This window comes from Lissotriton helveticus, chromosome 1_2 (assembly GCF_964261635.1).
Source record: "Lissotriton helveticus chromosome 1_2, aLisHel1.1, whole genome shotgun sequence".
Lineage (NCBI taxonomy): Eukaryota > Metazoa > Chordata > Amphibia > Caudata > Salamandridae > Lissotriton > Lissotriton helveticus.
This window is the reverse complement of record NC_136058.1, coordinates 433904864-433929341: the sequence shown is the minus strand read 5'-3', so window position 1 is coordinate 433929341 and position 24478 is coordinate 433904864. Positions and strand designations below refer to the sequence as shown.

The following is a 24478-nucleotide window of genomic DNA, read 5'->3' as shown; positions in this document are numbered from 1 at the left end:
TGGACCCCATTTGAGAATCGTTCCGACCTCGAGGAGCCAGCAGCCGTGACAACATGAGTACATTTACGGGCAATAATGGGTTTTTTGGATGCATATGTTATAATAAAATCCCTTGCTGAGGCTTTAAATGCATCACAGATAACAGAGAAGGGTAATGATTCAGTGTGATTAAGAAGAAAATATTCGGCACAAAAGGTCTAAAAAGCATTGGAAAATGCCAAATCAAGAAGTAGGGCGTTGTTAAAGCGCCATCGTCTTGGAGCGTTAGTTTTGGGTAGGATATCTAAATCCATGGAAATAGGGGCATGATCTGATAAGAGTATGGGTCCTATATCAGCAGTTATGAGGGATTGTGAAATGTTATGCGAGATGAAAAAATAATCAAGTCGTGATTGAGAATGATGAACTGGGGAATAAAAGGTATATTCCCTGATGGTCAGGTTACAGAGCCTCCATGCATCAAGAAGTTTGTGCTGTGTTATCATATGGATGAAAGATTTATGGGTCTTGTTGGGGATAAATGCGACTTTAGAATTGCGGTCTATAAAGGGATCAGACACTTGGTTATGGTCCCCCGCCAATATAAAATTGTCCTCCATATGAAGAGTAATCTGCTTAGCCAGTGTAACCCAGAATGAAGAGTCACCTCCGGTAGGGGCATATACATTAAAAAAGGAGACTGGAACATCCTTCAATATCAACTTAACATTGAGCCAACGGCCCTCTGTATCTGAATCCTGAGAGATCAATTGGTAGCGTAAGGATTTACGACATAACATTATGACTCCATTTCGTTTACCATCACCACTGGAATAGAAGACTTCACCTACCCAAACTTTTTGTAACTTTTTGTAACTAGAGAGATTCATTCTCTGTAAGGTGCGTTTCCTGCAAGAAAACTATATCAGCATTTAGTTTAGCTAGTTGAGAGAGAACTCTCTGCCTTTTAATGGGAGAGTTCAGCCCTCTCTCATTCCATGAGAATATTCTTAACGGCATAATGGATCAGGGAGAACAGGGCAATAAGATATAGTGAACAATGATAACATAAGTGAAACAAAACAACTCATGGATATATAAAGGAAAGAAAAAATAAGAGATGGCATATTTACCATAATCATAAGAGAAAAGAAAAAAGAAAAGCAGGAAAATGACCTGTTAAGGAGGGAAGCTGAAGAAATCACTTGACAGTTAAAATCAATAGCAAAAACCAAAGAGAATAGGAAGCTTAAAATAGGGTAAATAATTGGAGGAGAAGTGGGAAAGTGAAAATTATGTGAAGAAGTCAAAAATAAAAATTGGGAAGTAGCAATAACGAGAGTAAAATGGAGCAAGAAAATGAAGAGCTTGTAAGAAAAAGGAATATGAAGAAAAGAAGTAACAATGACACCTAGAAAGTATGGGTACAAGAAACCTGGGAGAGGAGAAAGGAAGGGAATGATGACGAAAGACAAGGAAAGATGCAATAGAAAAACATACTTACATGGGGAAGATAACATGTTATGTTATGTTAACAAGTATTTATTGAGCGCGTGTACACCCTTGGGTTTCATGGCACTGAGAGGAGAAGGCTGTTATGGCCAGAACGCTTAGCAGCCGCTTGCACGAATAGCCATGATTTCAAAGATTTTCTGAAGCTGATAAGGTCTTTGCACCTTCGGAGTGCCAGAGGCAGAGAATTCCAGAGTTTTGGAGCCAGATGGGAAAAGCTACAGCCACCCAAACGTTTCCGTCTAAAAGGCGAGTTGGTAAGCAGAAGGTGGTGGGCTGAGCGTAGGCAGCGCCTCGGGATGTATTTGGTAAGCCGGCTGCTGATAAATTTGGGGCAGTTGCCGTACACAGCTTTGAAGGCCAAACAGCCAATCTTAAAGGACACTCTGTGGGCCAACGGGAGCCAATGGAGTGGAGCAAGGCAAGAGCTGGCCGAAGACCACTTAGGGAGTTTGAATATTAGTCTGGCTGCTTGATTTTGGACCATTTGAAGCCTTTTTAGCAGACCAGCAGGGAGGCCAAGGTAGATGGAGTTGGAGAAGTCGAGCCGTGAGAGTATCAATGCTATTACCACCTGAATCAGGGCGGAGTGAGTAAGCAGATGGACAATCTTCCTTATTTTCCGTAGCTGATAGAAGCTGGAAGAGGAATGAGGAAGTGCTGAATTTCGCGCTACTGCAGCCTATGCCACGCGTTTGTTGTGCTTTTAAAAATTGTTTTGCTTACCTGGAAACACTTTTAACTTTGTTCTTTCCCTCGCCGCTTGCCTCCCGCTCCGGCCCCGGTCCCCCGCAGCTGCCTGCTGTTTGTGGGGAGGGCAGACCGGTGAGAGCGAGACACGCCCCCTGCCACAAACTTATAAAGGGCATTTAGCTCAGGGAAGCGCGAATGAGGGAGTGCTGAATTTCGCGCTACTGCAGCCTATGCCACGCGTTTGTTATGCTTTTAAAAATTGTTTTGCTTACCTGGAAACACTTTTAACTTTGTTCTTTCCCTCGCCGCTTGCCTCCCGCTCCGGCCCCGGTCCCCTGCAGCTGCCTGCTGTTTGTGGGGAGGGCAGACCGGTGAGAGCGAGACACGCCCCCTGCCACAAACTTACAAAGGGCATTCAGCTCAGGGACGCATGAATGAGGAAGTGCTGAATTTCGCGCTACTGCAGCCTATGCCACGCGTTTGTTGTGCTTTTAAAAATTGTGGGCGGACCGGTGAGAGTGAGACACGCCCCCTGCTACGCCCCCCTTGGGCTTGGGCTTGTCCTTCCCTGTTTCATGGGAGCATAAAACCCGGCCCCCATTCGGATCGCGCAGCGGACGTGTGCAGCGGGCGCGCCAGCGACGCGCCAAAGGCAAGCCCTTCAGCACCTGTCCGTGCCTGACCGGGCCCAGGGGCCATAGATTCTGGTCAACTCACTACTTATTCCTCTGAGGCACTAAAATCATTGAGGCCCACACTGGAACTCTGCCCTCCTTTAGCGTCCAACACTCTCGACCGTATAAAAATTAATGGTATTGCCATCCCTCACACGGAGTGCAACACTCCCACTGCCACTCGCTTACCGTCTCCGGCAGTCACATCTAGCTCCGACTTCACTGACACCTGTCTTCGTTTCAACTATCTTAACACGCGATCTCTGGTAAAACATCAGCTTGACATTTTTCTGCTACTTATGTCAGATAAACCAGATGTCCTCCTCCTCACTGAGACTTGGCTTACCCAGGACTCTCTGCCCGACATCTTAGCCGCTCTTCCAGCTGACTATTACATATTGACGACTAATCGGGCACCTGGGAAGGCCGGCGGAGGAGTGGCCGCCATCATTCACAAAACCCTCAAATTCACAATCTTGGCCCCCCTGGCACTCGCCGAAACGGAGGATCTGGTTATACAACTTAATATGGAGTCAGGCTCCCTCTTCTTATCTACCGTCCCCCCAAGTCAGCGCCCACTTTTCCCACAAGCCTCAGTGAACAAATGGCAACATTGGTGATTAACCACGACAAGGAGCTCAGGTTGGGTATATGAACTATTGTTTCAACGACGCACCTGGAGGTCCTCAGTCGGCTGAGTTGTCTGAACTTTTATCCAATCTCAATCTTGTCCAACAAGTTCTGACACCCACTCATGAAGGGGGTCACATCTTGGACCATATATGGACCCATAACATCTCTTTTTCCACCCCAGACATCCTGCCTTGCATTTGGTCAAACCATCACCTGATACAATATATCATCCCCTCCACTATCTGTAAAAAACTCACGACGCTAGCAGGCGGGGAATCCAGGAAGTGGAACTCTTTAAATAAACCCGACTTTATTAAAACTTTGGAGAATTCAGCCCCCTCCTTATGTCGCGATGTCAACTCTATGGAGGGAAAAATTGCTGATTGGCTAATATCTACTAGTAACACTCATGCCCCCATAGTGAAATTTGGTCGCGCTCGCCGCTCGGAGGCACATAGATGGTTCTCTCAGGACCTTAAGCAACAAAAACTTGCACTGCGCCATACCGAGAGGAAATGGAGATCTAGCTACTCTGCCAAAGACAGGGAACTCTTTGTCATTTCCCGTAGAGAGTACAAAACTGCTATTTCTTCCACTAAAGCAGCTTATTTTTCCTCTAAATTACTCAATGCCCCCAATAATTCTAAAGTGATCTTTAAAATTGTTAATGACTTGTGCAATGACACCAGAACCACGCTGACACAGACTCCTACTCAAGAGCTCTGTTACTCTTTAAATCACTTTTTCCTCGATAAAATCTCTTCCATCAAAGCTACTCTCCCCAACACCTCTTACTGGGAAGCTTCACAGGACATTACAATAATCAAAGTACCCTAGACACGCTTCAACCCATCTGTACTAAAACCTTAGCAGCACTCATGAATCGTGTTAAATCAGGTTCCCCCGAAGACTGCTGTCCCCCGCACATCGCCAAAGACATATTTACCACCTTGCCCCAGAGCGTGCTTCCTTTTCTTAATGAGTCTCTGTCCCAAGGCATGGTCCCTAGTGTTTTCAAGCACGCTACGGTCGTCCCTGTAACCCTATTAATTACCGTCCTATTTCCCTTCTGCCCTTCCTCGCTAAAGTCTTGGAAGCCCACGTGGCCAGCTGTGTGTCCAACGTCATTGAAAGTTCGGATTAATTAGAATCAAACCAAGCTGGTTTTCGCCCATCACACTCCACGGAGGCTATGATCTTAGCGGTAATGGGCACCATGAGGGCCAACGCAGACAGAGGTGAACATCAAGCGTTGGTGCTCCTGGATTTGTCGGCCGCGTTCGACATGGTTGACCATACCATCCTCCTTAACCGTATCGAGCAGGCCGGCCAGCGAGGAGCCGCCTTAGAATGGGTTAAATCTTTCCTCGCAGACCATACCCAGGCAGTCAGGCTTGGAGAATTTACTGCTCCCAAATTTCCGACAGGGCTCCTCTCTGTCCCCGCTGCTTTTTTAATATCTACCTCAGACCTCTTATTCATTCACTCAAAATCAGAAACATTACATTATTCAATTATGCAGACGATCTCCAGATCATCTACTCCCTCAGCTCCCCTAACGCCGTAAGCGAGTTTCAGGCCACCTTACTCCACATTCAGCGGTGGATAGATATAAATCATTTGAAACTTAACCCAGGCATACTGAGCTGGTCCTGCCTGGTAATAGTAAGTCCAGCTGGGGCCCGCATTTTTGGCCACCTGAACTCGGGCTCCCCCCAGTCCCCTCCTCCTCCGTGAAAAGCTGAAAGAGACGGAGGAGGGGGTGGAACCACGTGGCACAGATGGCAAATGCGACGTCGGCCAAGCGGAAGCCAGGAAGACGATAAAGAACTTGGACTAGAAACCTGTGAAGAGGTGGAAAAAAGAACAAGTTAGGACAAGAAATCGGAACAGATAGAAACAATGAACAAAGTAAGCAGGGAATAAAAAATAAGAAATAACGAATAAAAGGAGTTACATAACCACAGGCATAAACAATGCAAACTAAAGAGACCAACTGCTAAGATAGTTGGAATCAAGAAGCAGAAACAACCAACAGCATCAAAGTTAAAGTTCCAATTGTAGTTCAACCATGGAACGAGGAGGAGGAACCAGAGGTATCCATAGTAGGTGCGTGACATGAGTTATTGAAACTCTGCAGACAAATCGGATCTTCATATGTTATTGTAGGTAACTTTGAACAAGCAAGGATGAAAAAGGCCATATCTGGCACCCAGCTGGCGTAGGTCGGCTCTCAGTTTAGGAAGGCTTTACGGCGGGCTGCAGTTGCTTTAGCATAATCTTGGCAAAAACAACAGGTGATGGACAGAATGCAGAACATGGTCATACATTCACCCCAGTACAGAGATCTGGGCCTAAATCCATCGATTTTTTGCACTCCACACCACCCCAGTTCAGACATGGCCATATGCAAATCAGCCTTGACCCTGTGCCTCATGGGAACAATCCAGCCCGAACTGCCAAGCCATGTCTTTCCTGGACCGGAATCAAGCATCCAAGGACCAGTGTCTGGCTATCCGCCTTCATTAGCCCGGATAGCTTGACTCCAGTGGTGTGGAGAGCATGGGACTCACGTCTGAGCATACCCATCCCACTCGGGGCGACAAAGGCAAAAACAACAGGTGATGGACAGAATGCAGAACATTGTCATACATTCACCCCAGTACAGAGATCTGGGCCTAAATCCATCGTTTTTTTGCACGGCCTAGGAAAGACATGGCTTGGCAGTTCGGGCTGGACTGTTCGCATGAGGCACAGGGTCAAGGCTGATTTGCATATGGCCATGTCTGACCTGGGGTGGTGTGGAGTGCAAAAAATCGATGGATTTAGGCCCAGATCTCTGTACTAGGGTGAATGTATAACATTGTTCTGCATTCTGTCCATCAATTGTTGTTTTTGCATTAGCATAATCTTGGGCAAAAAACAAGGAAGAACCGGACCAAGAGATCTTTGGAGAAGACTTAACTGCCGCCAATACGTTCAGTAAGTCTGTGTACTCTAGGAAATACAAAATGACTCCTCTAGGCATCTGTGATGATGATGCTGAAGAGGATGGACGACCAAGCCTGTGCGCTCTTTGGATGTTCAAAAGCGTTCCTTCCGGCATATGGAGAAGCTTTGGAATAAAGGATTTGAAGAAAGCGAGAGAATCAGATCCCTCAATCCCTTCCACCAGTCTCTAAATACGGAGGTTGTTCCGTCTATTACGATTTTTCCAAAATCTCAACCTGTTGCTGAAGCACTGAAATTTGTGAGCGGAGAGTGGAAAAATGAACACAAGTCTCTTTGAACAAAGTGATGTTCTGTTCAACTGAGGAGACCCGCGTCTCCAATTGGGACCAATTGTCTGTCAAAGTTTGTAACTTAGCATTAGTCTCTTCCATGAAGGGTCGAAGGGACCTAATCTCCTCCAGTATTAACTCCATAGAGGCCAGCGACGATGACTTAGGAGGTGATGGTGGATCTTTTTTCAGCCGCTTGGTATTTCATTTTCTAGAGGGAGCCTGGGAGGACTCCATCATTGCGTCGGAGTTGTGTGAGGAAGAGGTGAGGGAATCCTCAAGTTTAGAATACTCTAATAAAGGTGCGCTTTGATGTGATGGAAGGAGATGACGAGTTTAACCTCCCCATAAAACTTCACTTAACAACCTCCATCTCAATAAAAAGAGGATATCTTGCAACGTAATCTTGCAGTCGACAAAGAAACAAATGAGAGGAGATGCCGTGAAGGGAAATATGAGAAGAGTCAAGCAGTTTAAAACAGTTATCTAAAAAAGAACAAAACACCGCCAATAGGAGTTGGGCACAACATACAGTAGAATGCAGCAAAAAAGAAAAAAAGAAGTATCAAAATAATCTGCACGTAAGGAAATGCTCCATATGGTTCGTATTGTGCCAATGAATGCCGTTTAAACAGGCGAGCAGAAATGTCCCTGAAGTAGAATGTCAATCAGGAGATAGCGTTGGTGAGCTGAGGAAGGGACAGTGTTCTGAAGAGAAAGAGGAACTCCTGAAGTGGTTGCGAAGGAGTTTCAAGACTAGTGTTGAAAAGGGAGAGCCTGGTGCATAGCACTATATCCTTGCAGTCTTATTAATGAAAAAATGAAAAAGGCTTGCTAGAATGTGAAAAGGCCCTCTGACATGAATGCACCAGGAAACGGGACCGCTGAAGAAATGTGCGCCATCTCGCTAAACATACAAAATGGGGGCCGCTATGCGAGCCGAATCCGCTTCTGACTTCCTGCGGTAAAAAGAGAGGGTGTGCTCGCACTCGGACAGCCGCCGCGTGTTCTAATGGCATCCCGGCATCTTCCGACGTCGTATTGTCCCCTTTTCACAGGCCAGCGAGTGCGGAGAACGGTAGGTCCTCAAGGCGGTCCTCATGGCGGCGGAGCTTCAGTCGTCCGCCGCCATGACCGTCGGGCGCCAAGCCACGCCCCTGATTGAAGTTTATCTGAAGTTTCCAGTTACTATGCTATGCAGCTGTATGCTATAATCATTCAGAAGACGCCGCACTAGGCCTGGTGAAGCCGGTGATCCCCATCCCGCCTCCCCCTGAGTGCTTCCAATGGCTCTGCAGGGCAAAGTGTGGCCACAGCTTCTAGGTGGGTTACACCATTTTAGATGCTGACTCGTGATACTCGGGAACTAAAAGGGCTAAAAGAAAATCCAAAGTAAAGCCCTCTGCATTGAAAAGCTGCACTGATCAATGGACCTTACGCCGGGCAGGGCAGCCAGTCACTAAATCCCAAATTAAAGGTCACTCAGGAAGGCTACTGTAATCTTAGCTGAGCTAGACTTACAACTCCAAGGTTCTTAACTAATGCAAAGGCGGTTGGTGGCAGTCCATTCCTTGAGGCAATACGATAACAAGCATTGAAAATGCAATAGGTCTTGCCTTTTATTAAGTTAAAGCCATTTGCTTTGCTAATGGTATTGTATAGCAAAGCAAGTAGCTTTAAGTTAATTAAAGGTGAGACCTATTGCATTTTTAATGCTTGTTTGGTGGGCTGTAGGTTCCTAGATCCGTCCCCAAAGCTATTCCGCGGTGCCAGGCAGCAGCAGAGGCCTCGATGGGCAGAGCACACAGCTCCTGGGCTTGGCTCCTTCACGCCTCCCCCTTATCAGTTGACTCAAGTATTTAAGACCTGGTAATGAAGGGCCTCTCTCTCCCCAGGAAAGAAAGCCGGTTTAAAAAGCCAAACTGCGCAGCAATGACATAGGGCTCGCTGAGAGGAGTGATGGGGCTGCCTCTTAATTGTGGCCTTTGGGAACCCACTTCCTCATACCCTTCAGAGCAGATAATCAGGTAGAGTCAGCCCTGCGAGAGTCAGATATGAGGAGGGCGGTTCACTACTCGACAGCGTCACCGAGGCGCCGGAGAGCAGGTTCTCTAGGCACTAGTAGGCCCTGCTGCACACCCCGTGTTTTGGTGAGTAAAGCAGCAAGCCGTGTCAGTGGCGAGGAGTTTTAGTGTTTGTGTAGTGTACACACTGTTCTCGAGATTCATTTATTATGCTGACAAGCAGAAGCTTCATCATTTCATTCTGCTCTCCCACGCAGAACAGCAGCTGGTCAGGCAACAGTAGCACAAGCTTCACACACACACACACACACACACACATGACTGGCAGGCACCCTCTGGCAGAAGCAGTGCTGCACATACATGTGCTTTCACAAACAGACAGTAACACACACACACACATCAATATCAGAAAAAGCTTCACTCGCTCTCTCGCTCACTTACATATGACATGTACAGTCAGGCAACAACAGCACACGCTTTACACACACATAGCAGGTACAGTACAGCAGCTCATGCTTCATACACACTACATGTACACACAATCACAATGACATCTGCACATTATAAAAGGTACAGTTGTGCACGCAAGTCGGTCAGTTTAAGGAGGCAGTTGCTAGAACTTTTTAAAATTTGTGACCCCATGTCTAATTGCATGTAATATAATTTGGTATTAAAGTGCACTCTTTTTAAACATTTTCACAGAGGGGGCAACCCCCAAATCCCCTTTTGTTGATCAGGCTTGCTTGCTTTGCTTGGTTCCGATGTAACACTCAGCCCCAACTTTTACGCCCCACTATTTTCAAAAGTCACAAGCCGCCACTGCAATGCACCCCATTATGTTTAGGAATATGTGGTTCGTACGGCCATCAGTGGCATAACTAATTTAAAACCTGATACTTTAGAAATCTCTTCCAATGATTCGCATCCAAACACAGCCTTAAAAAAAGAATGACATTAATAAGAACGTATATTGGTGCAATTGTAAAGCTAGAAAATGCTAGATAGATGTTGTTAAGATAACGTATGGTGCAAATAGACAACCAGAATGCGAGCAATGCGCTTGGCTGACATTACAATGGCCAGGCCGGAAGCTGATTCTGATCCTGTGGATCACGCACATGCATGTTCTTTCCCGGCGTGTAGGGACCAGAAAGAGCAAAGTCCTATGAACACTCTAGAAAGCTTAAGACAAACCCCAAGGTGACTGTGTAGATGACTCCCCCCTGCACCCCACTCAAGAAGTGCTGAGGATACAGCTCTGTCCCCTTCAGCTTTGACACATGACCTATGCCTCATTGTCACTGATCTTGTGTTTAAAACTCCATGGTATTTTCCTCTGTTTACTTTCCTGTGTACCACTCTGTGGATTTAAAAAACTGCAAATACATGAGTTAAATAAATAAATAAGCTGCCCAGTTTATTTGCAAAACTGACCGATATGCTCATATATTCATTGAAATACAGATACATTCATTAAAATACAGATATATTCATTGAAATACAGATATATTCATTGAACTACATATAATTAATTGAAATACAGATATATTCATTGAAATTCAGATATATTCATTGTAATACAGACTGTCACTTCCAGTTGTCACCTTTCTGTAAATACTCTTACGTCCTTTACATCAGTGTTTGGAAGATGCTCATCTGAAGTGAAGCTATAAATACTTTTCCACAGCAGCAGCCAAGTGTGAGGCCCTGTACTTGAACTGTCTGGTGCTTAAAAACATTCATGTCTGTGACAACTGAAATCCCAGGTTTTTACAGGTATGCTTGTTTGTGTGAAATGTATTCACTGCTGGTACCTGGAAGCGGCGGTTCCGTCAGCGGCCAACAGAGGGCGCTCCTTGTCTGCTGATGAATCTCACTGAGCTGCACATTGGGTGAAAGGGAGAAGGGTTTCCTTTTCCGGGTCAGCGGCGGCAGAGACAGCACCAGCAGCGGTGGTGACATCACTTCCGGCCTCTCATGATCTGTCCAGTCTGCTGCAGAGGAGAAAGGAGCCCTGTCTAGTGGGCAGTTACGGCCATCTACAGACCCACACAGACCCCTCCCTCAGACCCCAGACCTGCCCGTCCCCCCAGACCCCAGATCTGCCCCGGCGCCCCCCCTCAGACCCCAGATCTTCCCGCCTCCCCCCCTCGGCACCCCAGGAGGAGAAAAGAGCCTGGAAATGTCTGCACGGGTCTCTGCTCAGGTAGCAGATTGTCAGCACCTTCTGCTGTGTTTGTAGAAATAGACTGAATAATCCTGGAGGGAATCTCTGCAGGAGCCGGGCTGAGCTGGGCTCTTCTATCCGAGGCCCCTGGGGCTGAGCTGGGCTCTTCTATCCGGGGCCCCTGGGGTTAAGCTAGGGTCTTCTATCTGGGGCCCCTGGGCCTGAGCTGGGCTCTTCTATCTGGGGCCCCTAGGACTGAGCTGGGCTCTTCTATCCGGCGGCCCCTGGGGCTGAGCTTGGCTCTTCTATCCGGGGACCCTGGGGCTGAGCTGGGCTCTTCTTTCCTGGGCCCTGGGGCTGAGCTGAGCTCTTCTATCTGGGATCCTCCGGGTGAGTAGTGCGCTTTATAAATGCTTGATTGATTGATTGATTGATTGATTATCTGGGGGCCCCTGGGCTGAGCTGGGCTCTTCTATCCGGGGGCCCCTGGGCTGAGCTCTTTTAAAACCACATCTCGCCTGTGCTTTACTGCACTTTTATAAGTGTGCCTTAGTACTCTAATGAGGTTAGGATCTCTAGGGGAAGCTGATAGGGCAGCTCTGAGTTCTCTGTTAGCCCTGGAGCAAATGTTATCAAACCACCTAGGGTCGGGTAGAGGTGTAGCTGCGGGTCTGGTGATTAGTTCTTTAATACCTGCGCATAGTAAGAGAAAAGCAGAGACTGCCTCTGGGTTAGGGTTAGCCAGTGTGAGACAAGTCTCACAGAGTGATGGATAGTTTTATACCATCTTTTGGAACACCTTCGTGCAGTCCAATGCTTTCCATTTAACTCTTAGGTTATCAGTGGAAATGTCTAAATTGCCAGCCCCTGGCTCCTTTCTAGTTTTGGGTCTCGGGGCTGCCCAGAAAGAGACTAAGATGGGATTGCGATCCCCAAAAGTCGATGCCCTAACCTCTGCCCAAACCAGATGATCTTCTAATGGCGCAGATATAAAAACATAGTCTATAGTTGAGGCTCGACCAAAACCTCTATAAGTCGGTGTTGAATTTTCCCCATTATTTACAGAAACAATATCCATAACATTTAAAAGGCTGCTATTTGATAGGTGGTTTATTAATTTGTGTCGTCTCTTACATGGATTAACTGAGATGTGCTGGGTGGGACTCGCAGTATTTCTCCCTTGCTATCTTCGCATTAAAGTCACCTCCCAAACATATCCCTACCGGTTCATGCTTTCCCAGTAGATTAGCCATGTCCGAAATAAAGTTAAAAAGATTAACAAAATTAACGTTAGGTGTGGTTAAGAAGTCCTTATTATAAAAATTAATAAAACAAATAGAAACCCCCCGTGTATAAATCAGTACTTGAAAGTTAGCGTTTCTAATGGGAATTAATTTCGGTCTGCCACCTGATGCGATACTGACCCATATTGATAAACCGCCAGAGGGTCTACCGTGTTTGGGGTGAGGGGGTATAATATTACAGCACTCATATCCTTCTAGGTATAATTCTTTAGTTGCCCAGGATAAGGATATCAAATTTATTTACTCATCTGATGAAAGTAAGAAGGGTTTCCTCTCCCGGGTCAGCGGTGGCAGACACAGCACCAGCAGCGGTGCTGACATCACTTCCTCAATCTGCTCTGTATCCAGCCTGCTGCAGAGGAGGAAGGAGCCCTGTCTGGTGTGCAGTTACCTTCATCTTCAGATCCACACAGACCTCAGATCTGCTGACCCACAGGAGGAGGAGAGAGCCTGGACAGGTTTCTGCTCAGGTAGGAGAGCTGCTAACTCACTTGCCTGCAATTTATGAATCCATGGATCAGATTCCCCACCCCCCTTGCCCCCTCCCCTCCCCCCCCCCATTCATGGTGACGTCAGGAGAGCTCAGCTCTTCCTGCTGATGAGCCTGAGTGAGGAGAGGAGGAGGTGAGGCCTGTCCAGGGGTGCAAAGGAGGTGAGGCCTGTCCAGGGGTGCAGAGGAGGAGAGGCCTGTCCAGGGGTGCAGAGGAGGTGAGGCCTGTCCAGGGGTGCAGAGGAGGGGAGGCCTGTCCAAGGGTGCAGAGGAGGTGAGGCCTGTCCAGGGGTGCAGAGGAGGTGAGGCCCGTCCAGGGGCAGAGGAGGTGAGGCCTGTCCAGGGGTGCAGAGGAGGTGAGGTCTGTCCAGGGATACAGAGGAGGAGAGGCTTGCCCAGGGGTGCAGAGGAGGAGAGCCCTGTCCAGGGGGCACAGAGGAGGTGAGGCCTGTCCAGGGGTGCAGAGGAGGAGAGCCCTGTCCAGGGGGCACAGAGGAGGTGAGGCCTGTCCAGAGGTGCAGAGGAGGTGAGGCCTGTCCAGAGGGGTGCTGAAGAGGCAAGGCCTGTTCAAGGGTGTACAGAGGAGGTGAGGCCTGTCCAGGGGTGCAGAGGAGGTGAGGCCTGTCCCGGAGTGCAGAGGAGGAGAGGTCTGTCCAGAGGTGCAGAGTAGTTGAAGCCTGTCCAGGGATGCAGAGGAGGAGAGGTCTGTCCAGGGAGCAGAGGAGGTGAGGCCCGTCCAGCTGTGCAGAGGAGGAGAGGCCTGTCCAGGGGCAGAGGAGGAGAGGCCTGTCCAGGGAGCAGAGGAGGTGAGGAATTTCCAGGGGGCAGAGGAGGAGAGGCCTGTTCAGGGGACAGAGGAGGTGAGGCATGTCCAGGGGGCAGAGGAGGTGAGGCCTTTTCAGGGGGCAGAGGAGCAGAGGCCTGTCCTGGGGGGCAGAGGAGAGGAGGCCTGTCCAGGGACAGAGGCAGTGAGGCTTGTCCAGGGGGTGCAGAGAAGGTGAGGCCTGTCTAGGGGTGCAGAGGAGGGGAGGCCTGTCCAGGGGTGCAGAGGCGGTGAGGCCTGTCCAGGGGGCAGAGGAGGTGAAGCATGTCCAGGGATGCAGAGGAGGTGAGTGTGAGAAGTTAGCCTGGCATATGCTGTCCACTAGTTATGTTGGGAACCATGCACGAGTCCAAACAACCCTTATTGATGATAGATTAAAGAAAACCTTTATTGAAAACTGTCCTAGTGGTAGCTATGGAAAGCAGCCTTCAGGCTATGTCTTGAAGGAATTTAATGTTAAAAGGAACAAGGGAACCCAAAAGTAGCAATCGGTCTGGGACCTTTGGGAGTGTATAATGTTTCTAAAGACAATGGTCCCAAACATTAGCAAAAATAGGAGAAACCAAATGAATATAGACCAAGATTGAAATCTATATTTGCTGTCCAGCCGGACAGATTTTAATAGCATAAATAGTTATATGTATCCAAGTTGTTAAGCAATTACCAAGCGGGACACAACCTGTGTCCAACTATCACATATGTGAAAACATATGACATACATATAAGTGAAAGGCAAGGGAGGGCAGTCTGTGAGTACTTCAAAATTACAACAGGCAATTAGTATAAAAATACCCTTTTTGTGATTTTTGCAATACAGTATATAAATCATCAAGTGTATACTGTCGACAACGTTTCGATCCCTATTTAATATGGGATCATCATCAGGACTTATAAATACTTGCCTCGATGTTAAGCAAGAAGACAAGGTCGTCTAAGAGTACATGGCACAGAAGCTTTTTCATATAAAGACCACTAAAGCGTTACGAAGATAAGGAACACATCAAGAGCAGTCCCGCATTCCGGTCTGTGGCCGGTCGGGGTAACTGATGTTTAAGGAAAGTTTACCGTCTGCCCTCACGGAATGAGTATTGACTCGCCCGTCGTTGCAGACTCCCATTGCGGTGGACTTCTGTTGTACTGCCTGTACCATCAGTAGAAGCTAACGGCGCTTGCGGCTGTGTTCCCACACTGCACGCGTCCCCTGTGTCACTACCTTGGATGGTTCCGAAGGGGCCCAGTGATTCTACAGGCTATAGGCCTTGCGTCTAGTCAAGTTGTGGTTCTTATATCACTTTTTTAGAATATGGTTTGGTCCCTCCCTGGGGCCTATTGTGCTATTTACTGTAGTATTTGACGTGTAACTTGTGTACTTTGACTTCTAGCCTCATAAAGAGACTAGGGGGTGTGTTTTAGAATAAATACATATATTTTATATATATATACCTGGTGTGGTTCTCCTTTGATTTGGTCATTCATGAGATTATAGACTGGTAAAAAAAAGCTGCTTTACATTCCTTCAAGACTTAGCCTGAAGGCTGCTCTCCATAGCTATCATTAATATGGGTTGTTTGGACTGGTCCAAGGTGCCCATTATAACTAGTGGACAGCATATACCAGACCAACTTCTCAATTTGCCCATGTGGGGGCAAACGAGATGAGGCATGTCCTGCAAGGGTTGGGGGTGCAGAGGAGATGAGGTCTGTCCTGAGGGGGTGCAGAGGAGGTGAGGCCTGTCCAGGGGTGCAGAGGAGGTGAGGCCTGTCCAGGTGTGCAGAGGAGGTGAGGCCTGTTCAGGGGGCAGAGGAGGAGAGGCCTGTCCAGGGGTGCAGAGGAGGTGAGGCCTGTCCATGGGTGCAGAGAAGGTGATGCTTTTCTGGTGGGGGGTTGCAGAAGAGGCCTGTTCTGTGGTGTGGTACCGTGCCGAGGAGGTGAGGCCTGTCAGGGAAGGGGGTTGCTGCAGGCAAGGCCTGTCCAAGGTAGTGCAGAGGAGGTGAGGCCTGTCCAGAGCTGGGGGGTGCAGAGGGAGTGAGGCCTGTCTAGTGGGGTGCAGAGGAGGTTAGGAATGTCCAAGGGGTGCAAAGGAGGTGAGGTCTGTCCCAGGGTGCAGTGGAGGGGAGGCCTGTCCAGGGGGGTGCAGTGGAGGGGATGTCTGTCCAGGGGTGCAGAGGAGGTGAGGCCTGTCCAGGGGTGCAGAGGAGGGGAGGACTGTCCATGGGATGTAGAGGAGGGTGAGGCCTGTTTGGAGGTAGGTGCAGAGGAGGCGAGACTTGTCGGGGGGGATGTAGAGGAAGCAAGGCCTGTCCAGGGTGGTCAGAGGTGGTGAATGAGGCCTGTCCAGGGGGGTCTAGAGGAGGTGAGGCCTGTCCTGTGTTTGGGTGGTTCAAAGGAGGTGGGGCCTCTCCAGGAGGGATGCAGTGGAGATGAGGCCTGTTCGTCCAGACAGGGTGGTTAAGAGCTGAGTTTAAGTTTGTTAATTGTTGTCCCAAGAGATTTGTGGAATGAGTGTAAGTTGCTTGTAAACTGGCCAATTGAAGAGCCACGTAGTGAAGCGCCTCAAAATATTTTATTTTATAGTACAAGAGATTAATGCAGAGTAACAGACAATATTGCAAAGATAAAGACTGGGTAAAAGAGGGCGCATATTTTAGCTTTGTATCCAGAGGTTAGTTCACGTATCCAGCAAAATGTGAGGGGCTGCAGACTACCATTCCGGAAGAGATTTTGTTTTACGCTAAGTTCTGTAGTGAGAATTTTGTTACTAAGCAGACAAATATCAAAGAAAAAATAATGAGCGCTCAGACAAAAATGTTCCAAACGGATGACAAAAGTGGTTCTCATGGATTGTATTTTCGTTTTGATTCTGGGTTTGCTGCTGGTGTGAATTTGCATATGCACGGCGTTGGTGTGCAGAGTAATGATGTTCAGTATGTGCAAGGAGGAAATGTTGTTTCTCTGGGTCAGGGCCAGACCGGGAACCCAAACCAGGCCTGACAATTTTGACGGACCAGCCCCGCCTCTTTTGTTGCTGGGGGTGATATAGCAGCACTACAGCAAAACCAGCCCCCAGTAACAAATACGTTTCCCAGCACTGAAGAATCAGCCCCCACTCTTCCAGCCCCCCGGGGAAACACCTGAAGCCCATTACGGCCAGTCCGGCCCTGCTCACGGTGTAGGTTTTACTGACAGTGGCAATTTAAATACCTCAAACACTAATAGTGTGCAGAATAAGACAAGCTCCTTGCGATGTTTGCAGGAACCTGGGAAATTGGAACATGAATCAGATGGCCAGAATGGGAAGTCACAGTCAATGGTCCCAGCCCAACTGGCCTCTGTGCCGAGCATGCAGATTCAAAGGCAAATATATTGGAACATGCCTTCAGTCCCGATGGTCCCACAGCCCAGAGCAAAATAGAACGCCAAATTCTCAACAAATTCAGTATTTCAACAAAATCCTTCAGTGATTAATAAGGATTTTCCACAACTTCCTCTTGCACTAGGAGTTTCTACTGGACTGAATCATACACAATGACTGTGCCTGAGATGGGAGAAGGGTTGCATGCTAGGTGCAGTCCTATAGGTCACCCAGAGCGGCCCTTTTGTAGAAGAAGTAAATGGGAATCCAGCATCTCTTTTAATCAATACATGTGCCTCCCGTTCCACAGTCAGACTGACGGTAGCGCGCAACCCACCCCTCTTGGGAAAGGAGTCCAAGTTGTAGGCCTTTCTAATAAATAACTAATAAGCTATCAGCAAATATTCCCGTACAAATTGGGCCATAACTGAATGGCCAGAAACTCACACTGGGATTAAGATCCAGTTATTATGTTAGGGACATACCTTGGAAAATGACTTGTGGCTGTTAGGTGAAGAGTCACAATTGATTATTAATTTTGTAAGTGTGGTTTATTAAATTACATTTTGTTGTGCCTGTTTTCATGAACATTTATTGATTGCTGTCATTTTTATCTCATCATGAACCATGTCAATAATGTGGTCTCTCTGTCTGAAAACTTATAAAATGTACTGTTTTGGGATATTTGCTGGAATTGTTTTATTTTACACTTTTCCTAAAGGCAGACTGCATGTGAGTCATCTTACTGATTTTGTACGTTAGAACTTTTCCTTGATTTTTAATTAAGCAGATTCTATGTCAGTTTGCTATTTGATAATATAGTGACAAAAACGTATTTCTTGGCACACATTTTTTGTGGTGGATTTATTTCTGAATCTGGCTTTTGATATACTTTAGAGGCTACCTTTATGAGATCCTCCTGCAAATATTATAATATTTTTTTCTCTGACTTAGTAACCATATTTATGTCTTCAGTAATTATTTGAAACCTTTAATATAGCTTTGAAGCTTGTTGTAGCTCCAAAGGCAAGGGCCGTTACCAAGGGAGCGGTCTTTTAATGGGCAGTATTTACTGCTATGGCTGACTATAAGGTCATTACACTGTTTGCCCCGTGAGGCCAGCATAAGTTAATTGATAAAACAACAGTGTCCCAGAGACCGAGGGAGGTTGAAACACCTCCGGTACTCCGAAATCTTTGTTTCACAGATTTTGCTGTGAATGTTCAAGAGTTAACAGTAGCATGCAGGACCATGGTGGTTAATTGTTGAACATTCTCAGCAATAGCGGTTAAAGGAGGCTGAATTCAGCCCTTGGCTCTCCCTGGGCTTGGCTAAACTGCTTTTCATCATTCAGGTGAACCGAGGAGATGCAGGAGATAAGCAGAACCCCCCCTCCTTCCGAGACGCCAGTGACACTGCGAGCTATGGGAGGAGGAAGGGGGGGCGGCTCCTGTGTGCCATGCTGCAGGCTCTATCCTTTGCTTTCTCCTGCTCAAATCCATATATTTTTGAGAGGCAGAGGCTGTGTATTAGGACATTGTAATGTTGAGAGCAGCGGGCCTATATCAGGTTGTAAAGGCTGCTGCTGCTCCGTTGTCTTCAATGGATCTCAACATTTCAATGTTCAAATCTTTGTCTCGTGAAGGATTTATTCCAAATTCTAGCCCTTGGGTCACCATCCTATATGGCTCATAAGACACGGACCCTCCACATCATCCCTTTAGATAATTTATCGATAAAAAGCACCAACACATTGATGATTTGTTGCTTCCATTGCTCAGCATTCAAATTCTGCATCAGCTTGAGCTTGAATTGCTGTTGTTCAGAGAGCATGGTTTGTATTAATCTAAGAGTCTGGTTGACTGATTTATGAAGTTTGGGCAGAATTATGTACAAGGACATTAACATACCTTTGCAAACCAGATTGTTTTAATTTGCAAGTTTCATGGTCTGTAAATGGAAAGATGGGGGTTATGAATAAGTGGACTGGGTTGTTAGGGTTATATTCACAGAGACCTTTTCCAGCATGGGATCATGGTTCTTGGTGAACCAAAAAAGTATTTATCCATACCCATATTTGCTTCACAATGGCCTCTAGAGAAAAAGAGATTCTTTTGTTTTGTTATTTCATGTCTTTTTTTATAAAATGTGATGAAGTGTGATAGTCGTCTGATGCAAAACCATTTCTTTACTTCCTTTCAAGATATTCTGAGATGACCAGGCAGTGCAGCGTGGCTGCCACCATTGGAGGAACAAAATATAATATAACTGTCAGGTAAGGATTCCTATAACTCTTAAGTTTCCTTTTCCCCTGTTTCTTCTTTCTCTATTCCCTTTCTTGATCTCTGTTTTGTTTTTGTCTCTTTAGCTCCAACATTTGACTCCCTCTGTGCACTATTCGTGTTGTTATCAAACTTCTGATAATAATATGATGGAGCCTCATCCCTCCTGGAAATGTTGGGGGTGTAGTGCAGGTCCAGTTCCTTTTTAGGTCAGTTTTGCCCAGCAGTTCCTTAACTATTATCACATTTGTCTCCTCCTCTACACCACGTGATACTATCCTCCCTCTGTCCGTTCTTTCGGCATCTTTTCTCTTGGATCTGACTTCCATCTCTTTACGTCCTCCTAAACTATCCTTTTCTGTCTTATCTACTACAAGCAAAAGACACAGTATATGTGTGTGGACATACACGCACACAAGGCTTGCTTTAGGGTGGTGCAACTGGTGGAGCAGCACCTGGTGCTGACCTTGGGGGCACTGTGTTTAAAAGTAACTTATGGGTTCACACACATCTGCCTCAGAGTTTCCTGTGCTGGAACATGTGGTGAGAGTGGAAGATAGCCTTTTTTCTCTTTCTTCTGTTTTGTGTTTTTCTTTTCTAGACCCTTTTTTTTCCTTTACTGTTGTGCTGTTTTTGTCTCTTTTTCAGGTGTTGCAGTGCCTGGGTCCTGTCGAAGGAGTGTGATGAGTTCTGGGCCACAAAGTAAGTCCTTATCATCCGCACAATTTGAAATAGTGAATTCCACTGAGCTAACTGGACACAGCATCAGTCTACAGTGGAATTTAAAGCAGTGATTACAACAAGGCAAATTCCTTTGTTCAATAAAATGTCCTTTCCTAGATCACTGGAAACAGGAATAGATTAACAGTCTAGGTGGGCAGGGGAGTAAATAACATCTGATAATTCATTAAAAGTATTACAAATATATCATTGTGATGCCAGCCTTTGCCACAGAAATTGAAAATTGACAGTGTTGGCTGCTTCTGAGAATCTGTGTCGCAATATATGTGCAACTTGTGTTTCTTTCTTAAATATTAATTAAGTTTTCTCTCACATCCATGAGCTCCAGTAATCCGAAGCTCCCGATCTACAGTGTCCCGAGCTGTTTCACCACTATCAGAAAAAATGATACTCAACTGATTTCCTAGCTTGTTTTTGTCCATACTTTCTTTGTGCAAAGTATAAGGTCACAAATATATTTTCTTTGTGTTCATTTCAAATTTTTGACTCCATTTCTACAGGTGACAGAAGCATGAACAGAAAAAAGAAGGTTTACATTTAGTGAAACACAACGAAAAGGATTATTTCAAGGAAAGTTAAAACATTCTCGAGCTCTTGAGAAGAAACACATTCTATGTGCCAGGAATGGTGAGGATGTTGGTGCAGAAGAAACTGGTGAATGTGAAAGTTGTCAAATCCCTATAGTAAAATGACCATAAATGTTTACCAAGTGTTAGTAACTGAAATTGAGGAGAACATTGGTCACAATTGATTCCCACGCGGTGCACTTGAGAAAACTCAGTGCTGTAAATTCTGTTTGATGGTTTATAAAAAATGCTTTGGAGACCCAAACCCTCCCCAACAAATCAGTATACGTGTTGTGATGTGACAGAACTTTCAAAAAGACTAATACCCTTGGTGTACAAGTGCAAGCTTTTGTATCCTGGAGATGAGAGGAGAGAAAAGGTTGTTTAAAAGAAACTCATTGTAAATACTCTGTCTCAGAAGTCGTTACAGCAAATATGCTGGATTAACATTTCCAATGTAGGAAGATTTTCCCCCACCAGCTCTGTCTCTTGGGTGTATTCGAGTGGTTTCAAAGGGTCCTGTAACCTCCAAAGTGTATCATGTACTTGTCTTAGCCACTGAGCAAAAAAGCATAGACTGCTACAGAAAGTATAAAAGGGGCCAGTGTTACGCTATTGATAATTCATAAACCACCCTGGCATGCCCTAATCATCTGTCATTACTTGTATGAACAAACATACCTAACAGGCAAACACTAAAGCCCAAAGACCTTATCAGTGCTTTTAAAACTCCTAAATCAAATTTGATAAACTAGAATCACTAAATGAGACTAATTAAACTTTAGAGAATTCACCCGGGCATAACTTGGAGAAAAGGAATCCATGAGAGGCCTCTTAATAAATACAAGGGGCTCCTCGGTGAAAGTTAATAAGACAAGTTAGATCAGTGCCTTGAAAGGTAGGGACATCATTTTCAGGTAAAAACTATCATTAGTTAAATATATATGTTAAGAAGAGCATCTGAAATGTATTTTAGAAGTTAATGTTGAGTGTAACATAAACAAGTACACAATCAGAAATCAAATTTAGTCCTATGATGACAGGTATCCAGGAACAAACCCAACTTGGAGAAACAAACAACTCAAATAAGCGCAATGAATGTGAGAACAGCTTTAGTCATGAATCCTACCTCACTAAACATGAGAAAACTAGCGCTGGACGAAAACCGTATCAGTGTCCTGAATGCCAGAAAGGCTTCAATCACAAATCCAGCCTTACTGTGCATGAAAGAAACCACACTGGACATAAACCGTATCAGTGTTCTGAATGCCAAAAAGGTTTCAATCACAAATTCGGTTTAACTCTACATGAGAGAATCCATACTGGGCTCAAACCCTATCAGTGCTCTGAATGCCAGAAAAGCTTCAGACTGAAAAACACTCTCACTTGCCATGAGAGAACTCACACGGGGCAAAAACCTTATCAGTGCTCTGAATGCTGTAAAAGCTTCAGTCATAAATCCAGCCTTACTGCACATGAAAGGACCCACACTGGACAAAAACCTTATCAGTGCTCAGAATGTTGTAAAAGCTTCAGCCAGAAATACAACCTTACTGTGCATGAAAGAACCCACACTGGGCATGACTGGTATCAGTGTTCTGAATGCCAAAAAGGTTTCTATCACAAATCCGGTTTAACTCTACATGAGAGAATCCATACTGGGCTCAAACAGTATCAGTGTCCTGAATGCCAAAAAAGCTTCAGTCAGAAAATAAATCTCATTACACATGAGAGAACTCACACTGGGCAAAAACCTTACCAGTGCTCTGAGTGCCAGAAAGGATTCAGTCACAGATCCAGTTTAATTGAACACGAGAGAACTCACACTGGACAAAAACCTTATCAGTGCTCTGAATGCTGTAAAAGCTTCAGTCAGAAATCCAGCCTCACTGTACATGAAAGAACCCACACTGGGCATAAACCGTATCAGTGCTCTGAATGCCAGAAAAGCTTTGGATGTAAACAAACTCTCACCAGTCATGAAAGAACTCACACTGGGCTCAACCCGTATCAGTGCTCTGAATGCCACAAAAGCTTCAGATTGAAAAAGACTCTCATTCAACATGAGAGAACTCACACTGGGGAACAACCTTCTTAGCTCTCTGAATGCTGGAAAAGTTTCAGTCGGAAATCTGGTCTCACTCAACCTGCGAGAACTTACCTGGAAGAAACCTCGTCATTGTTCTAAATGCCACGGAAGTGCCTGCTGGTGATTCAGTTTCATTCAACAAGAGAGAACCCACAACGTGAAAGAAAATGACCCGTGCTCTCAATGTCCCAAAAACTTCAGTTGTAAATGTAACCTTTCTACATAAGCAAGACAATGTGGGAGAATAAAAGGTGCTCACTGTCAACCCTGAGGAGGAGCTTTCAGCATCACAAAACATTTATATGAAGCAGCCACAAAGACACCACTGTATTGACTGTCCAACAAATTGCCTATGGAGAAAAGCAAACAGTGTGGGATGGAAATGCTTGAATTAACCTCATTCTTTTGTAACTATTTGTGGCCTCATTCCATTCAGTGTGTTGTGTTCGCTGAGTGTTTATAAGCTGTGGCTATGACCCACAAAGTCCATTTGATCCTGAACTTTGAGGCCACACCCCCAAGGATCTGGAATGCGTGTAACCTCGAACTGTTTCCAGCCTTAATGAGCCTCCCCAGGGGCTGCAGCAGGAGTCCCTTTGTCATAGCTCTCTATGGAACCAACATGTGTTCATGTCTGTACCACGTAGGGCTGATCATTGAGAAAAACTAAAGGTGATGGATGGGCTGGTAGTTAATCTCGGCACCATCCCGCCACATCATTCTCTAGTCTTTGTGTAACTACAGACGTGGCCAGCCATATGCAAACCATTCTTGACCCCATCCTAAATAGTCCTAATGACTTCTGTTCCAAAAGGACACAGCCTCGTATTACAAAGATCCACACGAGTGGCCTCTTTCCATCTTTTTGTTTCAAATGGAACCTGCTATCCCCTTAACCATGCCTCAGGCCTGCCACGTTCCATGCTTTGGCTCTTATCATCAACCTTGAACCATCTCCATAACTTGGAAGCTCCGAAGACTTTGCAGCTGTTGTAACTGCTTGAAGTTTCACACATTTTGATGGCCGTGGATTCAGGTTCAACTTGATGACCTAACTCTACTCTGTGGGAATTTTGCACTTCAAGCCACTTCTGTGCAGCTCGTCACCTTCTGAGACTGATTCAGCCAAAAACCTTGCATCAAATTCCAGTGTTAATCATCACCAGAGTCTAAACTTATCTTTGTCCTCTCGAGCATAGCTACCAAAGTCAGCTACAGTTTTGTAGGTGACTTCCTGATTGATTCAGTGGAACTGCTTGTTTTTTATTCATTTACCTTTTTGTTTGGCTTTGACAGTTGTTTTTGCTAATTAATAATCCTTAAATCACAGCCCACCTTTAGATTTTGCTTCTGAATAATTATTAAATATTTTTTTTTTATCTAAACTTGGTTTGAATCTTAAAGTTCCTTGTCTATTTTTAATAAACTGTATTGAAATGTGTGACTTCCACTGTTTTGCTTTACCTTCGAGCGCGCCTTAGGCCATACTGCTCAAGCCACGTTACCAAAAGTGAGCTAAGAACACTTTAGTAGAAGACACATTTACCTTTGCTGACCAAAGTTTTGGAAAAGAGAAGCAGGCTGACTCCAGAAAGCACACTCCCTAGCTGGAAAGGTTACTCTCTTAGGTGGCATCTGCACCACCTTTAGATGCAAAAATCAAAGATTGAGGGAAGCTGTTGGTATCTGTGCCCCCAGAATTTTAGACTGCCACCCTCTCTCAAACAGTTGATAGAGCTAAAGATGCACCCATCAGAGATTCATGTCTCAGCAACTAAGACTGCTTGCTCCTGTCATACACTACTCACACTGTTACCTGAATCACACTCCCTGTGCAATGTACGTACTTTTTTATAAACAAATTGTGT

The 24478-nt window shown here is 45.8% G+C and overlaps 1 protein-coding gene across 3 annotated transcripts in view; it reads left to right on the top strand.

Annotated features, from left to right (window-relative positions):
* LOC144807659 (uncharacterized) overlaps positions 1–24051 on the top strand; it is a 90206-nt gene extending 66155 nt beyond the window's left edge. For 2 of the 3 annotated variants that reach the window (XM_078673286.1, XM_078673289.1), the window contains 3 exons: positions 19136–19207; positions 19863–19916; positions 20456–24051. In XM_078673286.1, coding sequence (XP_078529412.1) covers positions 21555–22619 — 1065 coding nt within the window. In that variant the 5' untranslated portion in view covers positions 19136–19207; positions 19863–19916; positions 20456–21554 and the 3' untranslated portion in view covers positions 22620–24051. Of the gene's footprint in view, positions 1–12607; positions 12738–19135; positions 19208–19862; positions 19917–20455 lie in introns of those variants that run through there. The other variant, XM_078673288.1, reaches the window with a different exon arrangement.
* Positions 24052–24478: the final 427 nt, after the last annotated feature.